The 26,815-nt window shown below is 43.3% G+C and overlaps 1 protein-coding gene across 1 annotated transcript in view; it reads left to right on the top strand.

Moving 5' to 3' along the window:
- The first annotated feature begins 1,552 nt into the window (after positions 1-1,552).
- CCDC80 (coiled-coil domain containing 80) overlaps positions 1,553-26,815 on the top strand; it is a 31,860-nt gene continuing 6,597 nt past the window's right edge. The window contains exons 1-5 of the mRNA XM_002716703.6: positions 1,553-2,359; positions 2,787-4,693; positions 13,247-13,403; positions 21,859-21,995; positions 23,793-23,941. Coding sequence (XP_002716749.3) covers positions 2,798-4,693; positions 13,247-13,403; positions 21,859-21,995; positions 23,793-23,941 — 2,339 coding nt within the window. The 5' untranslated portion in view covers positions 1,553-2,359; positions 2,787-2,797. The remainder of the gene's footprint in view (positions 2,360-2,786; positions 4,694-13,246; positions 13,404-21,858; positions 21,996-23,792; positions 23,942-26,815) is intronic.

Genomic DNA, 26,815 nt, shown 5'->3' with positions numbered 1-26,815 from the left:
CAAAGAGGAAGCAGAAGGCAGAGAAACAAAGGCATTGGTAGGAAATGAAAGGAGAGGGCAGGATAACTTCCTGTGTTGTAGAGTTCTAAACGAGGCTTCAATTGTCTGTGCTACCACTTGGCATTTGCGTGACAGAGAGCAATTTATTTAAACTCACCAAGGCTGAGTTTGGTCACTGTAAGACAGAGCTCTCCCTATCCACAGATTTATATATAATATATATATCCTCACAGAATATGAATATATATATATATATGCCAGGCCCAGAGCATCACATGAAAATGCCCAATAAGTGGTAGTTGTTATTCAATAGAAAGAACAGAAAAGGAAAAGAAAGGATAGAAGGGCTGTCAGAAGTGGAGAATGTAGAGTACCCTGAGAAATAAACAGAAAGGGAATCACAAACCGGGAACAAGGTACTCGATCAACGAACAGGTGAGTCCCATGAAAGCTAAAATCTGTGGCTGTGGTCAATAGAACATCTCCTTGAAGTTCACCCTCATTCCTGTATGGCCAGGTGTCTGGAGCACCACAGGAGTGCCTTCTTTCTTATTACCCCTTGAACTTGAAGCTGTGCACTCAATGCCACTACCAGACTTTCCAATTCTGTGCTCAGGCTTTATGTGAAGGGAAACGCAAATGTGAGCAGGGGTGCTGGGGCTGATCAAGGGGTAACAACTAGGAGTAAGTTCTGATCCACTAAGAGAAGCCATTAGCATGGCCGCGCTTGCAAGGAAGTTGACTTGACTGTCACTGACAGATAATATTGACCTTGGAGAGACTGGGAGAAACACCTGTAGAACCTGAGAACACTTTCCTTCCCACTGAAAGTTGAATCCTCACCGCCGACCCAGGAGGTAGAAGCCCAAAGCTGCCTCAGTCTCTCTTTTGTAATCTGATACACCTACTAAGAATTGCCTAAAGCATTCAGACATCAAACCTCCTGAAGAAGAAAACACTAACACACACACACATACATGTACATACACACACACACACACACACACACACACACCTCCCACCCTGTGAGGTCGCTGCCCTTCTAACCAACTCTAGCCAGAGCACTGAAATCAGACATCACCATGCACATTCTGTGATGGCAATCTCTGGGGGAACATCAGCCATTGCCTGCGTTTCTAACCTTTTACCAGCTTCCTTCCATGCCAAGGAGAACGTAGGACCACGAGCATGGTAATCTGATTCTCCAGTTAGCATAAAATAAAAACAACCCACTCATGTTTTCCATGAGCTTTTCCAACCTCAAACTAAAAGCATGAAGCAGGGAGAAAGAGATACAAATATATACATGGGAGTATAAAGACACACACTGTCTGTGTGTGTACAGCCAAGCACCCTGTCTCTGAGACAACCAAGCAGCCAGATGCAGAAATGTCAGAATTCCCCACTTCTGAAGCGCAGTGTGAGAACAGGCAAGAAGGGAAAGTACCCTGATTGCGTGGCGTGGAAGGGGTTAAGTCCTCAGTCATCTCTTCTGAAGTGATTTATGATGATGTGTGGAGTTTCAAAAGTTTCCCCCACCCAAAGACCAGCCCTCCCCATCAAGTCCACTCCAAGCATGCTGAAATGTGAAGGAGGCGGTGTTTTGCTGATCTGTTAAATTCTTAGTGGACTTTCCTTGATTTCCAGTGGCTTCTGTTGTTTGAGTTTGGTTTGGAGCAAAACAGGGAGTTCTGACATTTCCGGGACTGAATCCAGACAAGAGGAAGAAGAAGCAGAGGGAGAAGGAAAAGAGAAAATAAGATTGGGAGGAATAAAGGGAGGAGAGAAGCAGAGGCATAGAAAAAAAAAAAGTCCTTTTTTCAACATCACATTCCTGTGTTTTCCCTGAGCCTGGAAAACATATTAATCCCAGCGCTTTTACTCCCGGAAACAAAGAGACTAAGCCAGACTGTGGGGGAAAGGGTGATAAGAAGGCTCCTGGAACTCCAAAGAGGGAAGAGGGAGATTCAGAGCTCTCTCGGATTCCACTGTCAGGGACGTCCTGTGTCGGCGGACCAGCTCGCCCAGGCACACAAGACCACGGAGAAACTGCGGACAAATGGAGACACAAAGACTTAAAAGGACAGCGCCTTTCGCCTCATCCTACTTGTCCAGAAGGTAAAAGCCACAGCCAGAGGGAACAGGACTGAGCTCAGCTGTCAGCCCCAGAGAGGCTGTGGATCCGTGGTGCTTCTTGGAAAGCTGGAGCTGCGGGGGCGCAGCACAAGCCTGGTGTCTTGGCCACCCTCGGAGAGCGGAGAGAGGCTTGGGAGAAATCGTGTATCCAGGAAACTGTCCTGGGGACCAAACTTCAGATTTCTTTGGAAACTCTCCGCATTCCATCTCTATGAGCCACCATGTAAGTGTGCAATCCTTTGTGTCTTTGGGGTCTTTCTTTCTTTGTTGCTGATTTGAAGGAATGAGTGTGAATGTTGCCGGAATTAATGTGCTCGGTTTGCATTTTCCGCTGGAACATCCAGAGTTAGTTGCAACAATGCAAGCACCTCTGACTGGGGAACTGAGTTGGGTTTCCTGCTTAATGTAACTGTCTCTGCTGAGCACTGACAGATTACAGGAGTGTAAAAGCAACAGGATCCATCCGAGGCTCCATTCCCCGACCTGACCTGCCTCCTTCTCTAACCACTCCTTCCCGGTCCCCTGGGCCAAGATAGGGAAAGAGATAATGACTAGCTCTGTTTGCAATTAAATGACTTTCTGTCTTTTCTTTTTCTTTTTCTTTTTTTTCCCCTCCCCTTTCTGTCTTATGACCCTGCGGCATCCCTAAGTGGATTACACAATGACGTGGAGAATGGGACCCCGTTTCACCATGCTGCTGGCAATGTGGCTAGTGTGTGGGTCAGAACCCCACCCCCGCGCTACACACAGAGGGAGCCATGGAGGGCGGAAGGGGCCTTTGGTGTCCCCGGTTAACGGCAGCAGGCCAGGACGGTTTCTGAGGCACACAGGGAGGTCTCATGGAACTGAGAGAGCCACCCTGGGAGAACCAAACCTACGGCCTCTCCAAAGCAGGAGGAGCGTGCCGGTGTTGAGACTAGCTAGCCCCCCAGCGCTGCCAGCCCCCCTGGACGCCCACGGGACCCCTGAGAGACCTCAGCTGAGACCTGCGGCCAGGAGCTCTCCTCGCGAGATGGTGCGGGATGAGGGGTCCTCCTCTCGGTCAAGGATGCTGCGCTTCCCCTCTGGGTCCAGCTCGCCCAACATCCTGGCCAGCTTTGCGGGGAAGAGCCGGGTGTGGGTTATCTCAGCGCCGCACGCCTCGGAAGGCTACTACCGCCTCATGATGAGCCTGCTGAAAGCCGACGTGTACTGCGAACTGGCCGAAAGGCACATCCAGCAGATCGTGCTGTTCCACCAGGCCGGCGAGGAAGGGGGCAAGGTGCGCAGGATCACCAGCGAGGGCCGGGTCCTGGAGCAGCCCCTGGAACCCAGCCTTATCCCCAAGCTGATGAGCTTCCTGAAGCTGGAGAAAGGCAAGTTTGGCATGGTGCTGCTGAAGAAGACGCTGCAGGTGGAGGAGCGCTACCCTTACCCGGTCCGGCTGGAGGCCATGTACGAGGTCATCGACCAGGGCCCCATGCGCCGGATAGAGAAAATCAGGCAGAAGGGCTTTGTCCAGAAATGCAAGGCATCTGGTGTAGAGGGCCAGGTGGTGGAGGAGGGGAACGAGGGTGGTGGGGGAGCAGGAAGGGCAAGCCTGGGCGGGGAGAAGAGGAAGGAGGACCCCAGGAGAGCACACGTCCCTCCAACCAGAGACACGCGGATCAAGGTGCTGCGGAAACCTGCCACCGCCACCACCACGGCGCCTCTGGCACCTGCCCCCACCCCCAGGGCTACCACCCTAGCCCCGGCTCCAGCCACAACAGCCACTCGGGTCACGTCCCGGGCAGTAACTGTAGCAGCGAGACCGACCACCACCACCCCCTTCCCCACCACTCAGAGGCCCTGGACCTCCCGGGCGCACACCTCCTCAGTCTCCCACAGGACCCCTGCTACAGCCGAGGCGACCACAGCCAGGGGGCCCCCAGTCTCAGACAATCTCTACCCTCCAGCCAGGAAAGAGCAGCAGAGGGAGAGGCCGCAGAGCCCCAGGAGGCCCAGCAAAGCCACCAGCTTTGAGAGCCTCACGGCCGCCCCTCCCACCGCCATCTCGGAGCCCAGCTCCAGGGCTGCTAGCCCAGGCCGTTTCCGGGACAACCACACGGACAGGCGGGAGCATGGCCACCAGGACCCAAATGTGGTGCCAGGGCCCCACAAGCCAGCCAAGGGAAAACCTCCCAAAAAGAAGGCGCAGGACAAAATTCTCAGCAATGAGTACGAGGACAAGTCCGCCCTCAGCCGGCCCACAGCCTCTCAGCTAGAGGAGGAGCTGCAGGGGGGCAAGATCCCTTCCCCAAATGCAAAGGAGTCTAAAAAGCACGAAAAGCTTGAGAAACCCGAGAAGGAAAAGAAAAAAAAGGTGAAGAATGAGAAGCCAGACAAGCTCCTCAAGAGTGAAAAGTCCGTGAAGAAAGCTGAGAAAAAGAGCAAACAGAAAGAGAAGTCCAAGAAGAAGAAGGTGGGCAAGGCAGAGCAGGGGGGTTACCCCAAGCCCAGCACCAAGCAGCCCCCGCAGAGCCCCAGGAAGTCCGCAGCCGACCTGCTGGGGTCCTTCGAAGGCAAACGAAGGCTTCTGGTGAGTAATCTTCCACTTGGCCTTGGTCTGTGAGCTGAGCCCTGGCAGGTTTGCGTTTGTCTTGATATTTTTGTAAAATATATTTGCTAGATGCCGCACTGTGGTTGAGCCTGTGCCAGGTCAACAAATCAGGGAGTGTGGCAGGAAAGGCCAGCCAGGCCAGCAGCTCCTGTCAGTTTAAATGCTCAAGGAGCCTCTGTCCACCCCACGGTACCCTGAGGTACAGAGCCAGGGGCTGGGACCCTTAGCGTGAGCACAGGGAAGCACCTGTGGTCAGCTTCCCCCAACCCTGTCAGCACCCCTCTCCCATCCTTACTGCTCTCTTCCGAGGAATAGCTCTGGACACGGGTTTCTTTTATCAAGTTCAAAGGATAAAAGGAGGAAGGAGTTTCTGTAGTCTGTGTGAATTTCAGAACCATAGCATGTGCCTGGAGAAACCACAGTGTTCCACTTTCGTCTCTTGAGTGAGGTGTAGATTGACACTGGAAGCCGGGAAGAGGGAAGAAAGGCAGCTGTCTGGGTTGCGGTATGATTGGGAGGGGGAGAGGTCCTTGTTGGTGTGAGCCTCGCCCGTATTTAGAAAAGCAGCCTGCAGAAATCGTCTCCCCCATCCGTGCCAGAGGGATGGAGTAGGGGGAACTGGGTTCCATACTCGGACTCCAGCACCCTACGTACATCTGAATGTGGAGTCCAGGTGTCGCTTTCTCCTGAGGCTCTATAAAGTGAGGGTGTGGGTGTCAGACAGGCGACAGGGTCCTGCTCCCACTTTGCCTGTGGCTCTCAGAGCCACTGGTGCACCCAGGCACAGATTCATCTCATAGTCTCTCTTGTGACATTTCCTGCCAGTGCCTCCAATCCAGTCACACCTAAGGAGGGCTTTGCAAAGTCCTAAGCCCACCCTAAATGCTAAGGGCAGTTCTCACCCATCCTGTGAAGATGCTTCTTTTCCTCCCTGTGTCTTCTGGAAGAGTTCTACTCTTGACTTCCTGATGTCTTCATTTTACTGCAGGCTGTCGAGGTGGAAAACAATGTGCTGCCATTAATTCAGAATAGCCAGTCAATCAACTGGTCAATTACCATTAGGCAATGTGCATCAGAAATGGTCTTCTCAGACCCCTGAGTGGTCTGCCAGGAGGACAGTGCCCATCCCTACCGGAGGCACAAGGCGACTCCACCTTGTACTCCCTCAGCATTCTTTCTCAAGGGATCTTTCCAGTCCTCCAGTCCTGCCTGTATTTGGATCAATCATCCAGACAGAGGGATTCTGGAGCCCCTTTATCTTTAGTGGTTGCAAAAAGCTTAAAGGTGCACCTGTAACGTGACTCAGAGCAGAATTCTTTGTGCTGTTTATCTCGGGTGGGGCAGGTCCCACATTCTCTTAGTGGTTTCCATCAATACAGGAGCTATGAGTTAGGAGAAACCTAAGCTCTGGTTGGTTCTAAGGGTGCTTTGTGTCTCTTGTTAGGAGCTTTGTGTATGTTGTTGTATTTTTAACCAGAGCCTTAAAGTAACTGTATTAACTCAGGTTGTCAGAGGATAAGCTGTCTGCTAGGGTAGCTCAATAGCTGCTTGGATATTCTTGGAGTTCAAATGTTTAAGCAGGAATGTTGCAGTGAAAACCAACAGCATTGCAGGTTTGGGGGTAGAGTTCTATCTGGTGTTGTTAAGGGGGCTCTGGGGAAAACTGCTGCCTTTGGGGAAAAGAAGAACATTGGTGGTGTACTCCATGGCTCTCCCTGAGAAGTTAAGACTTGGTCCAGCCCACAAAGGCACATGGCCCGACTCTGTCAGTTCAGCAGATGCAGCAGGCAAAGCATTCCTCATGATCAGGTTTTAACTAGGGAAAGATAATCCTGGGTATAATAACAGGATCATCATTGTGCATTCACTTGGCAAATACTTCCATTGCTGCTAATGAGTGAGTTAAAAGAAAGGAGTTTGCATCCTGTGTCCCCAATATTAGTCATGCAGTTCATTTCTCCCTCCTTCTCCACCCCCTTAGTCAGGCATCTGAAAGCGCAGCTGGGTCTTTTCTGCTGTTAACAGAATCCCTGGTCATAAATTTCTAGCAAATGAAACTCCAACGACAGCTTCTGCTGATGTCATAGGAGGCAAAACAGAAACCAGCTGGAACTGCTCTTGGCGGTGTAGGCTCTTTGGGGCTGGTGAGAGAACCAGGTTTGTTATTAGAAAGAAGATACCAAAAGGAAGCATTTCAGTCTTTCATTCCGACATGCGCTCAGCTGGTGATTATGTCAGAAATGTGTTTTCTGAAGATCTAATGATGTCAACAGTGAGAATGTCAGAAAAGTTAGAAAATGCTAGAAAAGTTAGTGAGAATGGGTTAGAAAAGACCAGATGAACTAAAGCAGAAGAAGAAGAGGGGAGAAAAAAGTGTTTCACCAAGTAGAAAGGAGACAATGTTGCTGGGTAAAAGATGTCGTTGGTATCATTAATAGTTTTTCCATTAATTTTTTCCATCAAACTCTGCTGATGTTTTGTAGGAAGCTCAGTGATATAATTGGTACTTTTAAGGTTTAGCACTCTCAGGCTGATCAAGTATGGCTGAGAACATTTGCCTCCAAGTGGCCTCAATTTAATACAGTTGCTCAAACTGGAGACATTTAAATTCCAAGAAATTTTGCTGGCCTTTCTGCTCATCTCTCCAACGTAATCTGATCCTGCCTAAAATTTATTGGAAACCCCTGGTGCTTTGTATTTGTTTATACTATTCTTTAGGTGTGAAAACCTCATGTGATGCTTACTTAACCAATTACTTAGAGAAAATCTGGCAGCAGTGGTAGAGTTTGTGGTTGGATGAATGGCATCCTTGAGGCCGTCAGAGGTGCTTCCGGTGGTCAGGTGGCCTATTCTCAAACCAGACTTCAATTCTTTAGTGCCCTTGCTGCTCAGCCTGCCGACAGAGAAACATGCTTCCTGCAAAGTGCTTTTCTGAGACTGTGTTGTTTGAATGCTGTATGAACCCAACTTTACAGATAAGAAAACAGAAGCTGAAAGGGGTTAAGAAGGTACCAAAGTGTATAAATAATATGTGGCAAAGCCAGAATTAGGACTCAAGTCTGTGTGATTTTAATTCCCAAGCTCAAACCACTCCCCCTATTCTGTCTTTCCTGGCATAAGCCATTAAGTGCAGGAGAAACTAAAGAGTTACCCCATTAGTTAATAAATATGAACATCTGAAAATTCACCTTGAAGCTTGAGTTACCAAAATAAGTGTAAGGTATAGTAACTGTCAACATTGCATGCTAGGCACAAATGTGGAATTTTAACATTAATATCCAGCTAGTTCTGTGCACCCCAGCTCTCTGGCATTCCCTGCAGCCTGTCAAGAATGATAGGCTAATCCCACTTCATCTAATCCTCAGACTGCTTGGTGCCAGGTTGGGGATGACTGCAGTGGACTCATCAGTATCACTGATAAGCCATCGTTTTTGCTCTGAGATCCACTTAGTTGTCATTCACAAAGGACCTCAGTGTGTTGAATTGCATAAATTCAAGCACAGGTTTAAGCACTCTTTCACGATTGAATTTCCCATAATTCAAGTGGTTGATATTTTCAGCCTTACTTCAAAAATCTATATACTGACACAACAACCTACTTATTTGGTTTAATTTTAGAAAAGGATGGAGTGGCTGGTGTTTAGCCTAGTGGTTAAAATGCCCATACCTTGTATTGGAGTATCTGGAATGGGTACCAGCTCCAGCTCCAGTTCCGGCCCCAGACTCCAGCTTCCTGTTAAAGAGCACCCTGGGAGGCAGCAGATGATGGCTCAAGCAACTGATTTCCTGCCACTGATGTAGGAGACCTCGATTGAGATCCCAGCTCCTGACGTTAGCCCAGTCCAGTCCTGGATTGCAGGCATTTGAGGAGTAAACCAGTGGATGGGAGCACTCTCTGTCTGACTGTACAACTGTCAGTCTGTCTCTCTGCATCTCAAATAAATAAATAACTTTTTTTAAAAAAAAAAGGAAGAAGAAGAAAAAGATTAAAAGCTCTGGCTTACTAAGGCAGACTGCTCGCTTTAAAGTTACTTTTCAGAATCCTGTAAAAATCTAGTGTTGTGAGCCTAACACAGTATTTAGAACAATCTGAGGCTTAAAATATCTCCCCCCTAGCATCTTCCCATTCCTGTTGCTCCCTTTCCTTATGTAAACAGGCTTCCCCATCCTCTGAAGCTCATTGAGCCAACATACCATTTGGAACAGACACATAAAAAAAGAATCACAACACAGTTTTAAACTCATGATACATACCCCGATGTATTGCTACCAACCTGGAGAGAGGCCAAGTGACAGACAGTAATGTTCTCAGAGGAGTTACAGGATGCTCTTTTAAGGAAAGGGTGTCTGGAGATGATTTCTGTGTTAAACACTGTTTGAAATCTTGCCAAGCTGGAAAATGAATATGATGCAGATGCTGATACATAAGGGAAGGAGTCCATGAAATATGTTCGGATGATCAGCTATCTCTGTTTGCCCAGAGATTGAGTGTAAAGAAGAATGTCTTTACCAACTGATTTGTGGGTTCAGATAGACATTCCTGGTCAGAGACCCTGTGTTCCTGAGGCCGTCCTCTCTTCTCTGGCTGGAGAGATCTATGCACCTGAGGGACACTGGCCATGTGTCTGTGAGGCTCCTGCCACCTGCGGCACAGGAATAGGGTCTGGGCTTGTGCCTTGAGGAGCTCGCATAGTAGTTGGGGAGCTGGGACACCCATGTAAAAGATAACAGAGAATGAAACAAATGTAGAATTCCCAGTGGGCAGTGCAGACAAGAATAGTACAACAGGAGGAAGCAATCACTGCCTGCTAGAAAAGACCTAGAGGAGCATCAAGGCTACATGTGAAGAAAGGCTCGGATAAGATGGGGAAGTGAGGCAGGTGTGTGTGTGTGTGTGTGCGTGTGTGTGTGTGTAACGTGGGCAAAGACAGCAAGGAATGCAGGTTAACGATTCAGAAGCAGTGTGCATGTGTGTGCTCGGGTGCACACAATGTATTATGGATGTATTTTTCTGTTTCCTTCCTTTCTTTCTTTATTCCTTCCTTTTTTCCCCCTGAATTCTCACAACATTATGAAGTTGGCAGGGAATTGTTCCAGTGTAAAGGTGATAGGACAGGTTTATGCAATTAAGTGGCCTGGCTAAGGCCCATGAACCCTTCCATTTCATAATTCTGAGTGCTTTGGCTATGGCTACGGGAGAGGTCATGTAAGGGAGAAATTGGAGGAACTTTCACAAGAAGAGAGCCTGGAGCTGGCTCTTGTAGGGCCAGCAGCCAGGAAATGAGTCAGGCAACATGAATGTCATCTCTCTGGTAGATTGAGGCATCCTCAGGCAAAGGCTCTGAGGTGAAAACAAACATCAGAGGTTTCTATTTATTTAAGTGAGATTAAGTACCAATGGGCTGAAAGCCATTGTATGCAGAGTTATGTGGGAGAAGCTGCCGTACAGGGAGGATGAGGTTCTGTTTGATGATTTATTGTCTGAAATTCTTAATTATACACAAGGGAAAGGAACAGACCAGAGGAGGCTTTGAAAACTCTTGAAATCGTGTCATACCTAGATCTGGGCATGGGTCTTAAAGAGTCCATAGGAAATTATGAGACCAAGAAATGGAGTTGATGAATAAGGTTGAAGTTACAGAGGCAAATGATTTGTCAGTCATCTATATCTGGGCAACTAGAAGTGCCTAGAAATGTTTCTAAATCTGCTCTGAATATGGGTTTATCCTTCATTTAGAATAGGGAGTCCCAGGCAATTGACAATAAAGTTCTGTCTCTTAACGTTGTTTCTCCTGCTTATTAATTGTATTTATTTCAAAATCATCTGTTTATGAAGAAAGAACAGCTAGCAAGTAAAACCTAAAATAGAGAGACTTAAAATAAAACTCCAAGATCTGGGGTAACCATCAAAACCTGAAGAAATATTTTTAAATCCCATGTAGCTAACTAAAAATCAACCAACCAAAAACACCATCATGGTATGCTTTTATAGCCATCTTAAATCTTCTTTTCAGGCTAAGTATGAATCAATGAACAAATCTGGAAAATTTTATTATTTTTCCCCTGTGGCAAAACACATTTCTAAAACAAACATCTCCTATGCACCATGTCCATCTGCACAGGCAAATAAACACATGATCAAAAATAAACTAGAGCATGTCTATTTAAAATAAATAATGATCTGAGAGAGAGAGGGAGAGAAACCACTTCATCCCAGAAAACCTTTGTTAATGTTCCACTCAAAGGCTGTTGAACACATTTGCAGTTCCTTGAGGGGAGAGCATGTTGTCATTCACAGCAAATTCATAGAAGGGGGAGCCTGCGGGAAGCAATAAACACATCTCTGACAGAGAAAAATAAACTGTAGGTCCAAGCTTGGACCTGACTTCTCAAACATTTATGATAGAATATTTATAAGAGGTTAACAACAGAGTGACTTTCCCTTTGAAAAATGCCAGTCTAATAGCCATGAACTTGAGAAATAGTTTATAGGATTAGGTGGGTAGATAGAAAAGTGGCTAATAAATTTGAATGTGGTCAAGTACAAGGAATTGGTTGCAGTAAAGTAAACTTATAGAGTCTTGCTTTTGGCTCACTGATGAGTCAACAGAGTGAATCTACAGCCATCAGCATGATGATCGGTTTGGAGTCAGAATAAAATTTCACATCCTCCCACCTACAGGGTGAACAGCACCCTGCCCACTCACTCTTGGAGGGTGGTACATAGTTCTGGCTGGTCTCAGCTCAGGAAAATCTAGTGAACTGGATAAGGCTCAGAAGAGGGGAACTAAAATAGTCAAGGTAGTAAAGAAGATTTTGTATTACGTTAGATGAAAACATTGAAGCATTTTTTAAAAAAAAAGATTTTATTTACTTATTTGAGGGGTAGAGTTACAGAGAGATAGAGATAGAGATAGATAGATAGAGAGAGAGAGAGAGAGAGAGAGGTCTTCCGTCAGCTGGTTCACTCTCCCAAATGGTTGTAACAGCAAGAGCTGAATTGATCCGAAGCCAGGAGCCAGGAGCTTTTTCTAGTTCTCCCACATGGGTACAGGGGCTCAAGCACTTGGGCCATTTTCTACTGCTTTCCCAGGCCATAAACAGAGAGCTGGCTGTTGGAGAATCAAAAGGGAAATTCAGATGTCCAGAGGGCTGTCATAACACAAGCCAGTTTGCCTGCTTATTTGCACAACCATGCCAGGATGATTCTGGATTTAGGTTTTCAGCACTTGGCTTGCAAGGTACTAAGCTGAAGAAAAATGAGCAGCCAGGACACGAACCAGTGCCAATATGGGATGATGGCACTCAGGCGGAGGCTTAGCCTACCAAGCCACAGCACCAGCCCCAGAGGCATTCTTAAAGAGAAGTTTAAGAGCACCTCTAAAAAGTAGTAGTAGCCTCAATTTATTCAAAATAAGATAATAAGCTTCCTCAGATGATTGGTGACTAGGGTATCTCGATTACATTCTTTTTTCTCTTTTACCACTGCCTAAAGGAATCAGAAGTCACAAAGAGAGGATGAAAGACAAGAGTCTGGGGGCCGGCTGTCTGGCTCACTTGGTTAATCCTCTGCCCATGGTGCCAGCATCCCATATGGCACTGGGTCCTAGCCCCGGTTGCTCCTCTTCCAGTCCAGCTCTCTGCTGTGGCCCGGGAGGGCAGTGAAGGATGGCCCAAGTGCTTGGGTCCCTGCAGCCACATGGGAGACCAGAAAGAAGCACCTGGCTCTGGGCTTTCGGATCAGCATAGCTCCGGCCGTAGCGGCCATTTGCGGGGGTGAACCAATGGAAGGAAGACCTTTCTCTCTGTCTCTCTCTCTCTCTCTCACTGTCTAACTCTGCCTGTCAAAAAAAAAAAAAAAAAAAAAAAAGACAAGAGTCTGAACAGAAGACTAAACTAAGTACAGACTATGTAGTTGGAGGATTCCAGTATCTAAAGGTGATTGCCAGGAGCTCTGTGCAGGCCTAATGGCACAATGAACATCTCCCATGTGACAAATTGTAGACCATAGATCATCATAAAAGCTGTCTGCAAGGATGCCTAATAAAAGTTCCAAATCATGGAATGTTCTTGGTTCCCAAGTCCTGGCTTGGAGAAACTCTCTCAATTCCATGGAATGCGAAATAAAGGCAGAAAGCTTTGATTTAACCAATGTCTGATTAGCCAGTTAGGGTAATGGAGATCAACATGAGGATACGGAGACAACATTGTTTAGAATAATCATTGCACGCCAAGTATTCATGTAATACTCAAACAATATTGCAGAAGTAAGTATTCCTGTGCAGAGTTCACAAGTGAAAACACCAAGACATATGGAGAGTAGTAGAAAATTCTAAACTGTATGGAGCATTTAAAAAAGGAGGGGGGGACAGGGAGTGCTTTCCAGATGGCAATTGTTGGCCCTAACTGTGCAACAGAATCATCTGTAGTTTATGTGTTAATTACTACCAGCGCTCTGTTCCAAACCTCTCTGGGCTCTGCCTCAGTACGAAACTAACACTATATCATGTGCTTATCTCCACCGACCTCCAGCTGATCACTGCTCCCAAGGCTGAAAACAACATGTATGTGCAACAGCGTGACGAATACTTGGAAAGTTTCTGCAAGATGGCCACCAGAAAAATCTCAGTGATCACTATCTTCGGCCCCGTCAGCAACAGCACCATGAAAATCGACCACTTCCAGCTAGGTTCTCTTAAATAATTTAATTATATTATTATATTTCTCGTATCTAAGATGGGGTGAGTGTTATGGGAGGGGCCATTGGAGAATCAAAAGGGGAATTCAGATGTCCAGAGGGCTGTCATAAAACAAGCCAGTTTGCCTGCTTATTTGCACAGCCATGCCAGGATGATTCTGGATTTAGGTTTTCAGCACTTGGCTTGCAAGGTAGTAAGGCGGAGAAAAATGAGAGTTATACATAAGGGCTTCAAAAATTAATGGAAAATGGAATTAAGATAAGTTTATTTCAGTGCAAAAATTTCAAAATCCAGGCTTAGTTTTTTCATGGTATGCATTTTCCGTGAACTTTTTAACTCCTTATACAGCAGAGGGGGAGAAGCACAGGGGTAATCCAGCACTATCTTCTGGATCCTGGGTCTTCTTGCCTGTGAGCAGTGCCTTCGCATCTTCCTGCAGACTTTATGCAGCACTTGACTCTTGCAAGGCAGAGGGAGAATTAATTGGAGCTGAGAGAAGCTGTTGGGCTAAATGAAAAGTCACTGAAAATATGGACTGAGCTGCGCCCAAGTCCTTTTGGAGAGCAGAAGGATTTGGCTGAATTTAGAATTTTCACAATTTTTCATATTAATGATGGGTGTGAGACTCAGGAGGCATACAGCTCAGCCTTGGGCAGCTGAGATCTAATTGTTGTCATTCTTATGGGAATGTTGCAAGACTTACTGGGATTAGTTAAGTTTCATAGTCAGAACCCACCCAGTCTTTTTTTTTTTTTTTAAATAATTATTGCATCTCTAGGGCTTTATTTTTTAAAAACATTTATCCTAATCCATTTTCTTCTTTTGTTGATGTTATTAGCAATAATGAAAATCCTTCAGCATAATGCTTCATCTTCCATTATTGTACATGTTCTGCATATTTTTCATAAAATATATTTCATCTGAAAAAATATAAAACTATTTCCCATTCATACTTAACTTTAATACATATAACACATTATCTCAAAGATACAATTAAACATGTCAGTCATAATTATGTCATGATAATGTCAACTTCACTGGAATAAGATCTAGCTTTCTAAATTATATTTTTTCTTATTGCAGAAGAACACTTAACACAAGCTCTCCTTGCTGAACAAATTCTTAAATGCAAAATATTGTGACACACTGTTGTGTGCCTAGAATATACCTAGGCATAAATTTTCATTTTTTCATTCTCTGTGTTCATTAGCTCACCTTCCCCTAAGTGGGCTACGAAGGAAAAATAAGTAGTATTCTTTCCAAGGTCCCATCCTAAATCACCATTGATTTGTGACTGGTTTGTGGACATTTATTTCTGTTGTGTGTATGTTTAGGGGGATAGAACAACAACAACAAAAATGTGTCCTTAACCAAAACAACAACAATGATAATTATACAAACAAAAGACACCAAAGTTCTGGTGGCAAAAAAATTCAGGTCCAGAGTCATAACTTATTTGTTGTACCACTTTGGGCAAGTTAGTGCTTAAGTTTCAGCTTAGAAGTTAATCATATCTTCAAGGCAGGATCAACTATCAGGACAAAAGATTCTTGACAAGTGTAATGAAATCATCAACTGGTTGGATAAGGATTAGACTAAGAAGGAAGAATTTGAACATCAACAGAAAGAATGGCAAGTCCACAACCCCATCATTATCAAGCTGCCCCCACTATGCAGAAGGCAAGTTAGCAGGAATGCCCAGGACTACCCTGCAAGGAGACCCTCCCTCAGAGCCCACCATTGAAGAGGCTGATTAAGCCAACCCAAGTGTCTCCCAGCAGTAAAACATAGAAGGACACAAATTTGTAGCAAATTCTGTGGCTAAACTAAGTTGAGATGCTGTAGGACATTACTGAGCATTCCCAACACTTGAACATGGAACACGTACACAGACAGAAAATAGCATGGCACTTTACATGCACTATATTGTAAGTAGAAAATGCAGAATTGTAAGTAAAACTGTATATGAAACTGGCCCAGAAAAGAAAAAGGACACACAACATTTGGCAAAGGAGGTTCTTTGATAGCTTGTTTTGAAGAAGGAAAATTTGAGGGTGATCAATAAAAGGAGAGATGGTGAAGCTGATGGAGGTCAAGTATGGCAACAGGGAGAGTGAACGTGCTGATGTGCTTCTCGTTTTAGATATTTTACTTAAGGAATCCATAGATTAAAGTATTTTCGCTATTGAGATAATCTGATCATTTTACAGGCTATGGTGAAGTTTAAATGAGACAATACAGATAACTGTTAGGTCATAAGCTCTATTAATTGTAGTCAACATTATCACCACCATCTGACACAGCAGTCCTCTGGAGATCCATGAGCTGTCACAGTTGTTACACCAGACAATCAGTTCTAAGATTAGTTGTCTGTTAATTAAAGAATGCTGTCAAGTGAGCCCCAACAGTGGCTCTTCCAGATAAAGCTGCATCAGTAGCTCTGGTGATAAAATGAAGGCTGAGAGACTAACATTATAATGCCACATATTTGTTGGCTAACTGGGGCTGAATCATTTGTTTTCTAGAGTTTTATGCAGTAGCATTAGGCAGTGAACTTAACCTCCAGATGTCTTGAGAGGAAGTAGGTATTCAATCCAGTACAGAGACTGGTGCTGGCTGGTGATGAAAGTCCTCCACCAGGTGTTCCTGGTGTCAAACATGCTACTCTCCAACTCTTCCACAAAGTATTCTTATTCCTCATTTCAGAGAAGTTTGGAAAAATCATTATGTCTTCCATCTCAATATCTACAGGGCCCTTTTATAAGCATCTGGTATTGCCTTGGCAATTTTTTTTTGCATAATCCTGCTGTTTTCTAGACATCTGGATTAAATATGCACTGTAGAAGAGCTGAGGTTTTCTCTTCTGCCTTCTTGGACATCAGGTATTGTGATTTGGGTATTTGCCTACCTGAATGTCAGTCAGTACCTGATTTGGAGTGCGGAGGTTATTGTTCCTCATCTAATCGCTGGATGACCTTTCTCTCCCTGTGTTATGTCCCAGGTTACCCTTATGGGAAAGGCTGTAGCACTTTCAGCCAAGACTGGGAGTCAGCCATGGGAAAATAAGAATTGGCATGAGCTATGGTTTCAGTGAACCAAACCCAGCCTTGACCGATTTTCAGCTGGAAGTCTATCAGATGGCCTTACTTTTCCTTAAAAACAAATCAAGCACTCTCTCTCTACTCTTCCAGATTTTCTTGGGCCTGGAAAGCAGAGGCCTGCATCCAGCTGCAGTGTGAACTGTACTTACCAGCTGGTCCATCATGCCAAATGTATTTGGACCATCAGTGATGGACCTACAGACCCAAGGAAACTTACCTTAAGATTTCAAGCATTCATCTAAAGACAGTTACTGATGCTTGAGCAGATTCCAATATATTATTTTTGTGAGTTTAAAGTGGGTTAGCACATAAAGGCATTTTTTTCTAGTTAATTGTATTTGATATGTCAGTTTAGGATAGGAATATGGTATTGTGTTAATTGGATGGATTATAGACAAAATTCATCAAATAGAAAGAATATTACTGGCTAAAGGCACTTTATTGCAGAATGAAAACAGAAATATGGAGAGGGAACACAAAAAACAGGTTTCTATCTCAGCAAAATATGAGATAAAAAATATTTTAGCCCTGGTCTCCAATCACTAAATTTTAAGGGCTATCCCTGCAGGACAAAGGAAGTTCTTTGACAATTTCTTTTGAAGAACAGCTTAAGAGTGATAAATAAAAAGAGAGGTAGAAAAGTTGACAGAGGAAGAATATAATAAAAAGAGCATTTTGATTCCCTAATTGTGAATAAGTAATTCATAGGCAAATTTTGAAAATGATGTTTCTCTTCAACAGGATCATAGTATAATTATGCAGTCAATGGTTGATGGACATCTGGGTTGATTCCATATCAGCTATTGTGAGTTATGCTGCAGTGGACATGGGGGTACAGATAACTCTTTCAGATGCTGATTTCTGTGGATTTGGGTAAATTCCCAGGAGTGGGGTTGCTGCATCATATGGTAGATCTATATTTAGATTTTTGAGGTATCTCTATACTGTCTTCCACAGTGGCTGTACCAGCTTACATTCCCACCAACAGTGGATCAGGGTATCTTTTTTCCCACATCCTCTCCAGCATTTATTGTGTGTTGATTTTTGTATGAGATCCATTCTAACTGGAGTGAGGTGAAACCTCAATGTAGTTTTTTAAAAAGATTTATTTTTTATTTATTTGAAAGATAGAGTTACAGAGAGAGGTAGAGAAAAGAGAGAGAGGTCTTCCATCCACTGGTTCACTCACCAGATGGCCACAACAGCTGGAGCTGTGCTGATCTAAAGCTAGGAGCCTCCTCCAGGTCTCCCACGTGGGTGCAGAGGCCCAAGGACGTGGGCCATCTTTCACTGCTTTCCGAGGCCATAGCAGAGAGCTGAATCGGAAGTGGAGCAGCCGGGACTAGAACCGGCGCCCATATGGGATGCTGGTGCCTAGGCCAGGGCTCCAACGTGCTGTGCCACAGCGCCAGTCCCTCAGTGTGGTTTTGATTTGCATTTCCTTGATGGCTAGTGATCCTGGGCATTTTTTCATGTGTCTGTTGGCCATTTGAATTTCTTCTCTTGAAAAGTACCTATTCAAGTCCTTTACCCATTTATTAACTGGATTGTTTATTAAATGATATCTTTCTTAAAGGAGAAATTTTCATGATTACCAAATCTTTACTGAGTGCCTATGTGTGTTATGAATTGTGGCAAGCTGTATGGATATAAAAGATGTCTAAGACTTGGTCTTCATTGTTGAGTTGTTCATATCTAATGACAAATATATATAAAAGCAACTGGTTGCAATTCAAGGTAATAAGCATCATTAATGAAAAATGCAAAAAGCTTACAAGTGCACAGGTGAAATAATTTATTAGAAATAAGACATTCTGCATTCCCAGACTAAAAAAAATCTACATGCTTGTTCTCAGTAGGAGCAGCTGCCAGAGACTTGCAACAGGAGCAGGCAGCTGGCCTCACGTGCACCTTCCTCAGAATTTGGCCTGGAGAGAATCTGATTTACTACAGGGTTGCCCCCATCCCAGCTGGATCCAGTGTTGATCAAGCTTCCATGCTTTCCATTGGTTGAAATATTTCAGAAAACGTTTTGTTGAAAGGAGAAGCAAGGCTGTGAAATGTTTTCTTGCAATATACTAGTAGGGCAAAGTTTGGCTTAAATCTTGGTCCTTTATCCTCTCTACTCTTAAATGTGAGGTATTTTGGTATATTAGAGAGTGTATTGGGTAGGAGGGAAGTGATGTTCCCTTAGTCCTCAGCTTCATTGCATTATGACCTAGCAATGTAAACTTAAAGCAAGCCACTCTTCTTCCTAGGGTCTATAATAGATTGGATTCTGTGAGATTCAGACTCTGAGACTCTGAGTTTTGCATTCAGGAGATGCATGGGCTTGCTGTGTTTGCAGGCACCATATGAATGAGGGGTGAGGGGTGCAAGATTGGACAGAGGAGAATTTGAGCTGCAGTGGTTTGCTCACTTTGAAACAAGGTGGAGAACTTCTCTATCTCTCCTCTCTGCACACTGCCTCAGCTGTTGAACGTGAGCTGTCCCCTGGTAGGACAGTGACTTAGGGGAAGCAGTTGTCTTTAAGGAGAACACATCTCAAAGTGGGATCCGAAGGGCAAATATTCAAAGCAACCTTAGTTCTGAAGTTAGGACACCACAGGGTCCACTATAGTTTCGTAGTTTTAGCTTCAATAGTATGCCTGAGTTGAGCCAGATAATGTCTGTTTCAGTTATCTATTGCCATAAGAAGGCTATGTAGAAAAGACTCTCAGACATCATGGTATATAATAAGCATGAAGACATCACAACTCTGGTTTGGCCAGTCTGGGATGGCTGGATTAGGTTTGCTCATACATCTTCAGTAAGTTACACATTGGCAAGGTGATTCTGCTGATCTTGGCTGGACTTATACCAGTGTTGGGGCTCAACTGACTGCGAGCTTATCTGGGATAAACTTGGCTGGGATGAGACCAGTGTAACTAGGCTTGACTCATCCTCCAGCAGGCTAGTGTGGACATGCTCTCATAACAATGGCAGAGGCAAAAACAATCCTAATTTGTAGGCTCATTTCTAGCCTCTGCTTGTGTCCCATGTATCTCATTGGAAAACCTGAATAATTTAAGTGAGCTCGGAATCAAGAGGTGGGACAGCTCAGCCCATTTACCACTACAAGGAGCTGCAGTTACAGGGCAAGGGTATAGGTGTAGGCAAGGGTGAAGAGTTAGACTGTTTTTTAAATCTGCTACAATCTCCATCTCTCTCTCACAACAGCCATTCAATGGTTTTTGTGAGTTTTTCTCTTAAGCAGTTGCTAGTGGTGTCATTTGGTTCTAATAAGGAATTTGAAGTCCATTATAGTTACTCACTTGTGAGTCTAGCACCTAGCACCTACTCAAGACACTGATGATTTTGTTTTGATTAAACAAAAGCAGAAGTGAATGTATGTTGGAAATTAAAATTGTAATTCCTAGATGCAAGATAAACTGTGGTTTGTAAAGTCTTAGGATCAGAACATTAACTGTAACTACCTTTTTAAAAAATTAGTTTTTCAATGATTTATTATTATTATTATTCACACAGTAAAATATGCTTCTTGTTAAATTTGAATAGACTAGACATGCAGCATACACAGTGAAAGTCTCAGCCTCACCTCTCCCTACTGCTGCCTCACTCCTCAAGGACAACCCTCATTCAGCTGTGTGTCTTTCTGGATCTTTTCTGTGTGTGTTCCTGTATGCATGTTTCTTGTTTTGCCTTATTTTGTTTTAACCAAGCATAAAGTCGTACTATGCATTTTATTCTGCAACTTGCTTTTTATACTCAACACTATACCAAATAAAAAAAAAACCTCAGCCAATTAAATATACGGATTCTTCTAAATTAATTTATATTTTGTTAATGACAACATAAATGTACCCTTGAAAAAATAGTTTCTATGTATGCAGCATATAATTTTTCTTTTGAGATGTACTTGGTTCCTTATAGGCTCCGAGCTTCATGTCTGTAGTGATCCATGAAGCATAATTATGACTTTAAGGAGGACAACAGATCTTTCCCCTCTCAATTTGATTTGCTTTGGAAAAATCAAACTCATGGTTTATATACTTTCAACTTTCATAATCAAGTAAATCAAAGTAATAGCTGAACTATATCTCTCTTTGACCAATAAGAGTGATGGTCTATAATATACAAGCTGTAACCTCTCATCTTCTAACTGTGGTGGTTTCTACTATAGTACTGTAGTGCTACTCACCGAGTAATGGTGTTGATAACTGATAGAAACTCTTCACTAGTATTCCTATTATCACATTTTAGCTAACTTTAATTTTTCACATTTGTTTTTAACAAAGGGAATATTTTGAAATTAAAATTCAGGTAGGATTGAGGGAAACATTGTGACCTTCGTGGAAGGGAAGGAGTAAATACAGATGCTTGTCACCTTTGATAACTTTATGTCTACTCATTGTGTGTTGAACATGTTGTAAGGCAAAATCACATTTCATAAACCTAACCTCCCAAACATCACAGCTTAGCAACACACTGCAGAATCATTTGGTCCTGACTGGAAGCTGTGGCTTACTGCCACTGCCCAGCATTATGGAAGAATATTGGGAAAAGATCAAAATCTAAAGTTCAAAGTAAAGTTTCCACTGAATTCATATAACTTTTGCCAGTTAAAAAAATTGTAAAGCAAGCCATCATAAAGCCAGTTATCTTTATTTTTGTGCTTCCTGTTAACCCGGTGAGCCATTTCAAATGATACCAATTTATTCTGGGTGTTTGATGATTGAAACAATTTATGTAATGTTAAACATGTCCATAAATCCAGTCACACTTTGGAATTTTATTCACTTATGAAATATGTGTAATGAATAGCTTGACTTCCTTTGGAACTAAAATGAACCTGTGACTAAGTTTGAACATAGATTTTTATTTTTCTCTGTAGCTGTGACAAGTTTATTGGGCCCAGAACTTAGTTCTATACCAACAAGGAGGAACAGACACAAGTTTCAGCCATGGAATTATTTTTTATGGAAATAAAACCTGACAAAAGTGTCTGGATTGAGTTGGTTAGGGTGAGGACTCAGCCTGGGTGAGTGGTGGTCTTCTTCAAGGATGACTCAGCAGCCCTCACTCTACCTTGTCTCCCCCTGAGTCTCTGTAAATAGGGAGGCGGACACAGGGCCTTGATCAGCTTTAGAAGAGTGGCTTTCAAAGCTAGTTTATTCATTGATCTGTTTCTGTGTTTTGCTCAAACACAATGTAAATCAGATGTTTACAACTCCTGAAGGCTAGCCTGATGAGACAGGATGGACACCCAGAGCCTTCACCCACTCACTACCCACTGACTTCTGTCTCACCACACCTGTATTTATTCACATTTCATTTCTTTCAGATAATGAAAACCCTATGCGAGTGGTGGATGATGAGGACTTGGTGGACCAGCATCTCATCGGCGATCTGAGGAAAGAGTATGGAATGACCTATAACGACTTCTTCATGGTGTTGACAGATGTGGATCTGAGAGTCAAGGTACAGGATCTTATTTTAGATGATGAGGGACCAATCCCCAGAAGAGCAACCCTGATTTTTTTTGTCAGTGAGTCTATTAGCTGTATAATTAAGCACATATTTCATACACATTATTTCATACACAGACAGGCATTGAAATTACCCAAATATTCCATGTTGTCCCACGAATTTACACCCAGCAATGTGGTCCCCAGAAAGGACTGGGTTGAACTGACCTTCCACGGCCCAGCTAGTTGTCTCATGCTAAATTTTTCTTTACTCTCAATGTCATACATTCATTATGCACTTGCAGAATAGCCATGGTATTCCAGGTGCTAGGGATTAAGAGGGAAGAATTTCTGCCTTCAAGAAATCCATACTAACATACTTCAGAAAGTGCCTATGAAATGTGCATTGTGAAAAAACTGCATGGATTTATATTTTTTGCATGAATATAAACTTATCTTTTAACTCCATTTTTCCCAAGAACTTTTCTCATGTTTAATATAGGCCTATCTTGGAAGGGCCTGGAAGTTTACTTTCTGACCCAATATAGACAAACCTGTAGGGTTTTACAACTATATTTTTTCCCATGCTCAGGTATAAAGGTTCTGAACTAGGAAAAATTGTGCCATGTTGTCATTGTAACAAAAATGGTTAACTTTGCTGACTGTTTTCCTTATGCCAGGCACACAGTTCAACTCTTTTTTCAAAGTTCAAAGGAAAATATAGCATTATTTTTGTTTTGCAGAGTAAAAAAAAGGTGGGGTGCAGCATCATTAATTAACTTATCAAATTTTTCCAGGCAGTATGGGATTTCACACCCATAGAGGCTCACTCCGGGGCCTGCTGTCTTAACCATTCTAACTGTTGACAATATATATTGCTTACATGAGAGTCTTTAGAGGGAAAAGGCTATTGGGGCTGTCAGAATGGCTGACTTAGCTTGCAGTACTTTTCTGGATCTGGGGAGATATCACCTCACACATTCACTCTGCACAGGTATTGGCACAGCTGTAATGTGAGGGGTTGGAGTAGATGGTTCCTCAGCTTCTGCTAGCTCTTGCCTTCTGTGACTTGCTGAATTCCACTGGGGGTGTGGCTCTAAGCCACGTCTTGACTGCTCTCTGGCCTGCGCTGGTTACACTCAGCCAGCCCCCAAATCCATCTCGGGTTGTTCTTGTAAGTCCAGACAGCTGTGATGCAGGAAATTGAATTTCTTCATTTTTAAGGTGGATCCCAACTCTTTTATGAGACTATTTCAGCAAACATCATCTAATTATAAGTGAAGTTTACCAAGTAAAACAATCCCTGGAGCCACAGAATAGGTCCTGTAGAAAATTATCCTTAATGTCCAGATCATATACTCCAATATGTCCCTCTATTTCGTTTCCCATGGTAGGTATAGTGTGTCTCACTTCTCCAGCTATATGGTGAACAGGAACCAGAAGATGGGCAGAGGTAGGAAAGCAACTTAGTATTTGTATGATTAGGAAGACTTCTAATAAATGAAGCAGGGTTAAGAAGAATTATTCATTAGTGGGCATCATTTCATGAATTTTGAACCTCAAAACATCTACAGAGGTTGCTAATGAGCCCTCCAGGCTCCCATGTTGATAATCTCCCTAGAACTCCCTGGAATTCTCCCAGGTTCTCTGTCCTCTGCAAAGCTGTAGAAATCCACCCCAGCTGCACTATATAGCTAAGGGGCCCCAGAAATGGAGCAACCATTTGCTTGTAGGCTTAACATTGTAAGTGTCTCACTTAGGTAGAATCTTTGCTTGGGTCTACATAAGCATTCTATTCTTTCTTAAACAGCAATACTATGAGGTGCCAATAGCAATGAAGTCTGTGTTTGATCTGATTGATACTTTCCAATCCCGAATCAAAGATATGGAAAAGCAGAAGAAGGAAGGCATTGTTTGCAAGGATGACAAGAAGCAGTCCCTGGAGAACTTCCTATCCAGGTACATTACTTTTGAAGTTCCTGAAGACACAGGCATGGATTTGCCTGAGTGAGCTAATGGAAATGCCAAAGAATCACAGAGCCATGCATGTGTCTACAGAGAGTGACCCTCCCTGGCCACCTTACTTAGTTCTGTCCTGTTGGGAGTGGCCTTGGTTACAGGAATTGTTGGCTTCACCTTGAAGTGCAAGTATTGATTTGCTGGCTTTGGATAGGTGTTTGTTCTCTTTTCTGCTTTTTTTTTTTATTTTTTTGTGGGTGGAGGGGAGTTTAGAATATGGAAATCTGACCTCTCATGAGAGTAAATTTATTCAGTTGGTGAATTTGGAAAGTTCTTACATAGCACTTTTATTTTACATATTTATTTATTAGGCTTCTTTTAGTTCCAGTCAGGATTTGGCACTGTGCTTGATTTTTTTGCTTCTTTCCAACTCTGCAGAAAAACAACAAAAGCCCCACTGAGACCTCAAAAGGAGAAATCCTCTTGATTATCCAGGGACTGTTGTTTACTGAAAGCCATTTGCAGCCACTCCTCTGTCAGTGCAGTAGGCACATGCTCAGAAAAAGGAGTATAGCACTATCCACCTTCCTCCCTTCTGCGTCCCTCTCCGGGTGTCTGATGAAAATTCCACAGGGACCTGGGAGGTGCAGAGCTGCAGAAATCTTCCCATCGGAATAAACTCAGAGGGACTTCAGTGGATAAGCACCATCCCAACTGTGCTGCATGGCTAATTGGCCCCAGAAATGGAGGCTCAACATTAAATCTGTATCATTTAGGCAGAATCTTTACTAATATCTATAAAAGCATGTTCTCCAAATGTGAGTCAGGGTGTAAGGATTCTAAGATGAAGAAATAGATAATCTGAATTCCTACAGTTCAGATTTGAGTGCTTTTGGACATAACGTCACACTATAGAAAGAATATAGGACTTTTCATTCAGCCAAGATTTTGATCTGCTAGTTGTACCTATCTTGACACCACACTTCTCAATCTCTCACATATAAAATGAAAATAACTATAGCAAGTATTCCTGCCTTTATCCCCGGGTTGTTGTGGTGACTTTATAAAAAAATTGTTATTTATTTTTTTATTCATTTGAGAGATTTACAGAGGCAAACAAGGAAAGTGACAGATAGAGAGAGCTCCTATCTACTAGTTTACTGATCAAATGCTCACAATAGCCAGGGCTGGGGCAGGACTGAAGCCTGGTGACAGGAACACAATTCAGATCTCCCACATGGGTTGCAGGGACCCAATTACTTGAGCCATCATCGCCGCCTCCCAGGGTCTGCACTAGGAAACTAGAATCAAGGACAGGCAATGAGTACTCTGATATGGGATAAGGGTATCTTAACCTCTAGTCCAAATACAAACCCCTATGATCACTTTTCTGTACTCATCTCTCTGCCAGGTATCTCATTCCCTGGTTTAATCCTCATAAAATCCCACCATCTAAAGATGGTGACTGTTGTCATATTGCAGGAGAGGCACGGGAGGCTAATAGAGAGTAAGGTAGCTTTCTCTCATCACTGGCTGGAGTTCCTTCTAGGGGTCGGTGGCCTCAGAACAATCGTCTCTTAAAGTCTACCTTCTTATCCTTGGCTCCTTTTGAAAATATCAGGTGAATTATTTTTAGTTCTGAACCCAGAAGTTCAGATTTGGAGTGAAGGAAAACACTCCTCCAACCACAGGATTTCAGAACTGGAAGGAACCTGAGGCTCTTCCTTCATTCAGATTTTCAGGGTGGTACAAATATTTGAAATAGAAATAGAGTTTGGAAGACTTTGTAAGGTCTTGACGTTCAGTCCAGCCTTTAAGCCATTCTTGGACTGCAAGAGGCTCTCGATTCCCTGGGCAAATGGCTGTTTGTCCCCATCTGGGGACACTAAACACCAACTTCGGACCCAAGATCATCCCTCTAGATTGCAGTGAATAGAAGATTGATGATAAGACCCCCCCCCTTTTTTAAGGTGGAAAGACTTTAGAAATTTATTTTTGATTTGAACAATTAGTGTCAAAAGTACTTGAATTATAAAATCAAGACCTTAGTGCTCTGTACAAATTTTGACTTGGAGCTTATAAATTTTATTTTTCTATTTTTAATCTAGCAAGTTTTGGTCATCACTTTTAAGGCGACCTTCAGTAATGTTTAATCTTCTTTGCAACACCAGTAATTAATTAACTTCATCACTTTCAAAGCCATTATATGTTTATGTTGTTCAGTTCTTTGAAATAAGCAACCAAAACCTTTCTTAATAAGTTAATCAATCTTAAATTCTCTCAGATGTAGGAAACACTACAAGCACTTGGTAAGATTTCTACTTAAACCACCAATTAGTCAATTCTAGACTAGACCAATTCTAGACCAATTAGTCAATGATGCATTCTAATTTGGAGTTTCAAGGTTGTCATTTCGTTACACCAAATTCTCTTTACTCTCACAAGAACAGAAATTATATATATACAAAGAAAACCAGAATCCTTCTTAAATATATATATTATTACTATGATTTTGATTCTTTGGCAACTTTTCCCCCTTACTTTTGAATCTCCCAGGACTAAACATTGTGGACCCACTGAACAATCATATTAAACTTCCCACCCTATTAAGTTTCCCACCCTCTAAAGCAATTACCAGCCAACTCCTTGATGCTTTTTTTTTTTTTTTTTTTTTTACAGATAGAGTTAGATAGTGATAGACAGAGAGACAGAGAGACAGAGAAAGGTCTTCCTTCCGTTGGTTGACACCCCCCCCCCCCCAAATGGCTGCTACGGCCGGCGCGCTGCGCCAATCTGAAGTCAGAAGCCAGGTGCTTCCTCCTGGTCTCCCAAGCGAGTGCAGGGCACAAGCACTTGGGCCATCCTCCACTGCCT

The sequence above is a fragment of the Oryctolagus cuniculus genome, chromosome 4, assembly GCF_051225735.1.
Source record: "Oryctolagus cuniculus isolate XC-2025 breed Fujian yellow rabbit chromosome 4, ASM5122573v1, whole genome shotgun sequence".
Taxonomy (NCBI): Eukaryota; Metazoa; Chordata; class Mammalia; order Lagomorpha; family Leporidae; genus Oryctolagus; species Oryctolagus cuniculus.
This window is presented reverse-complemented; position numbering and strand designations above follow the sequence as displayed.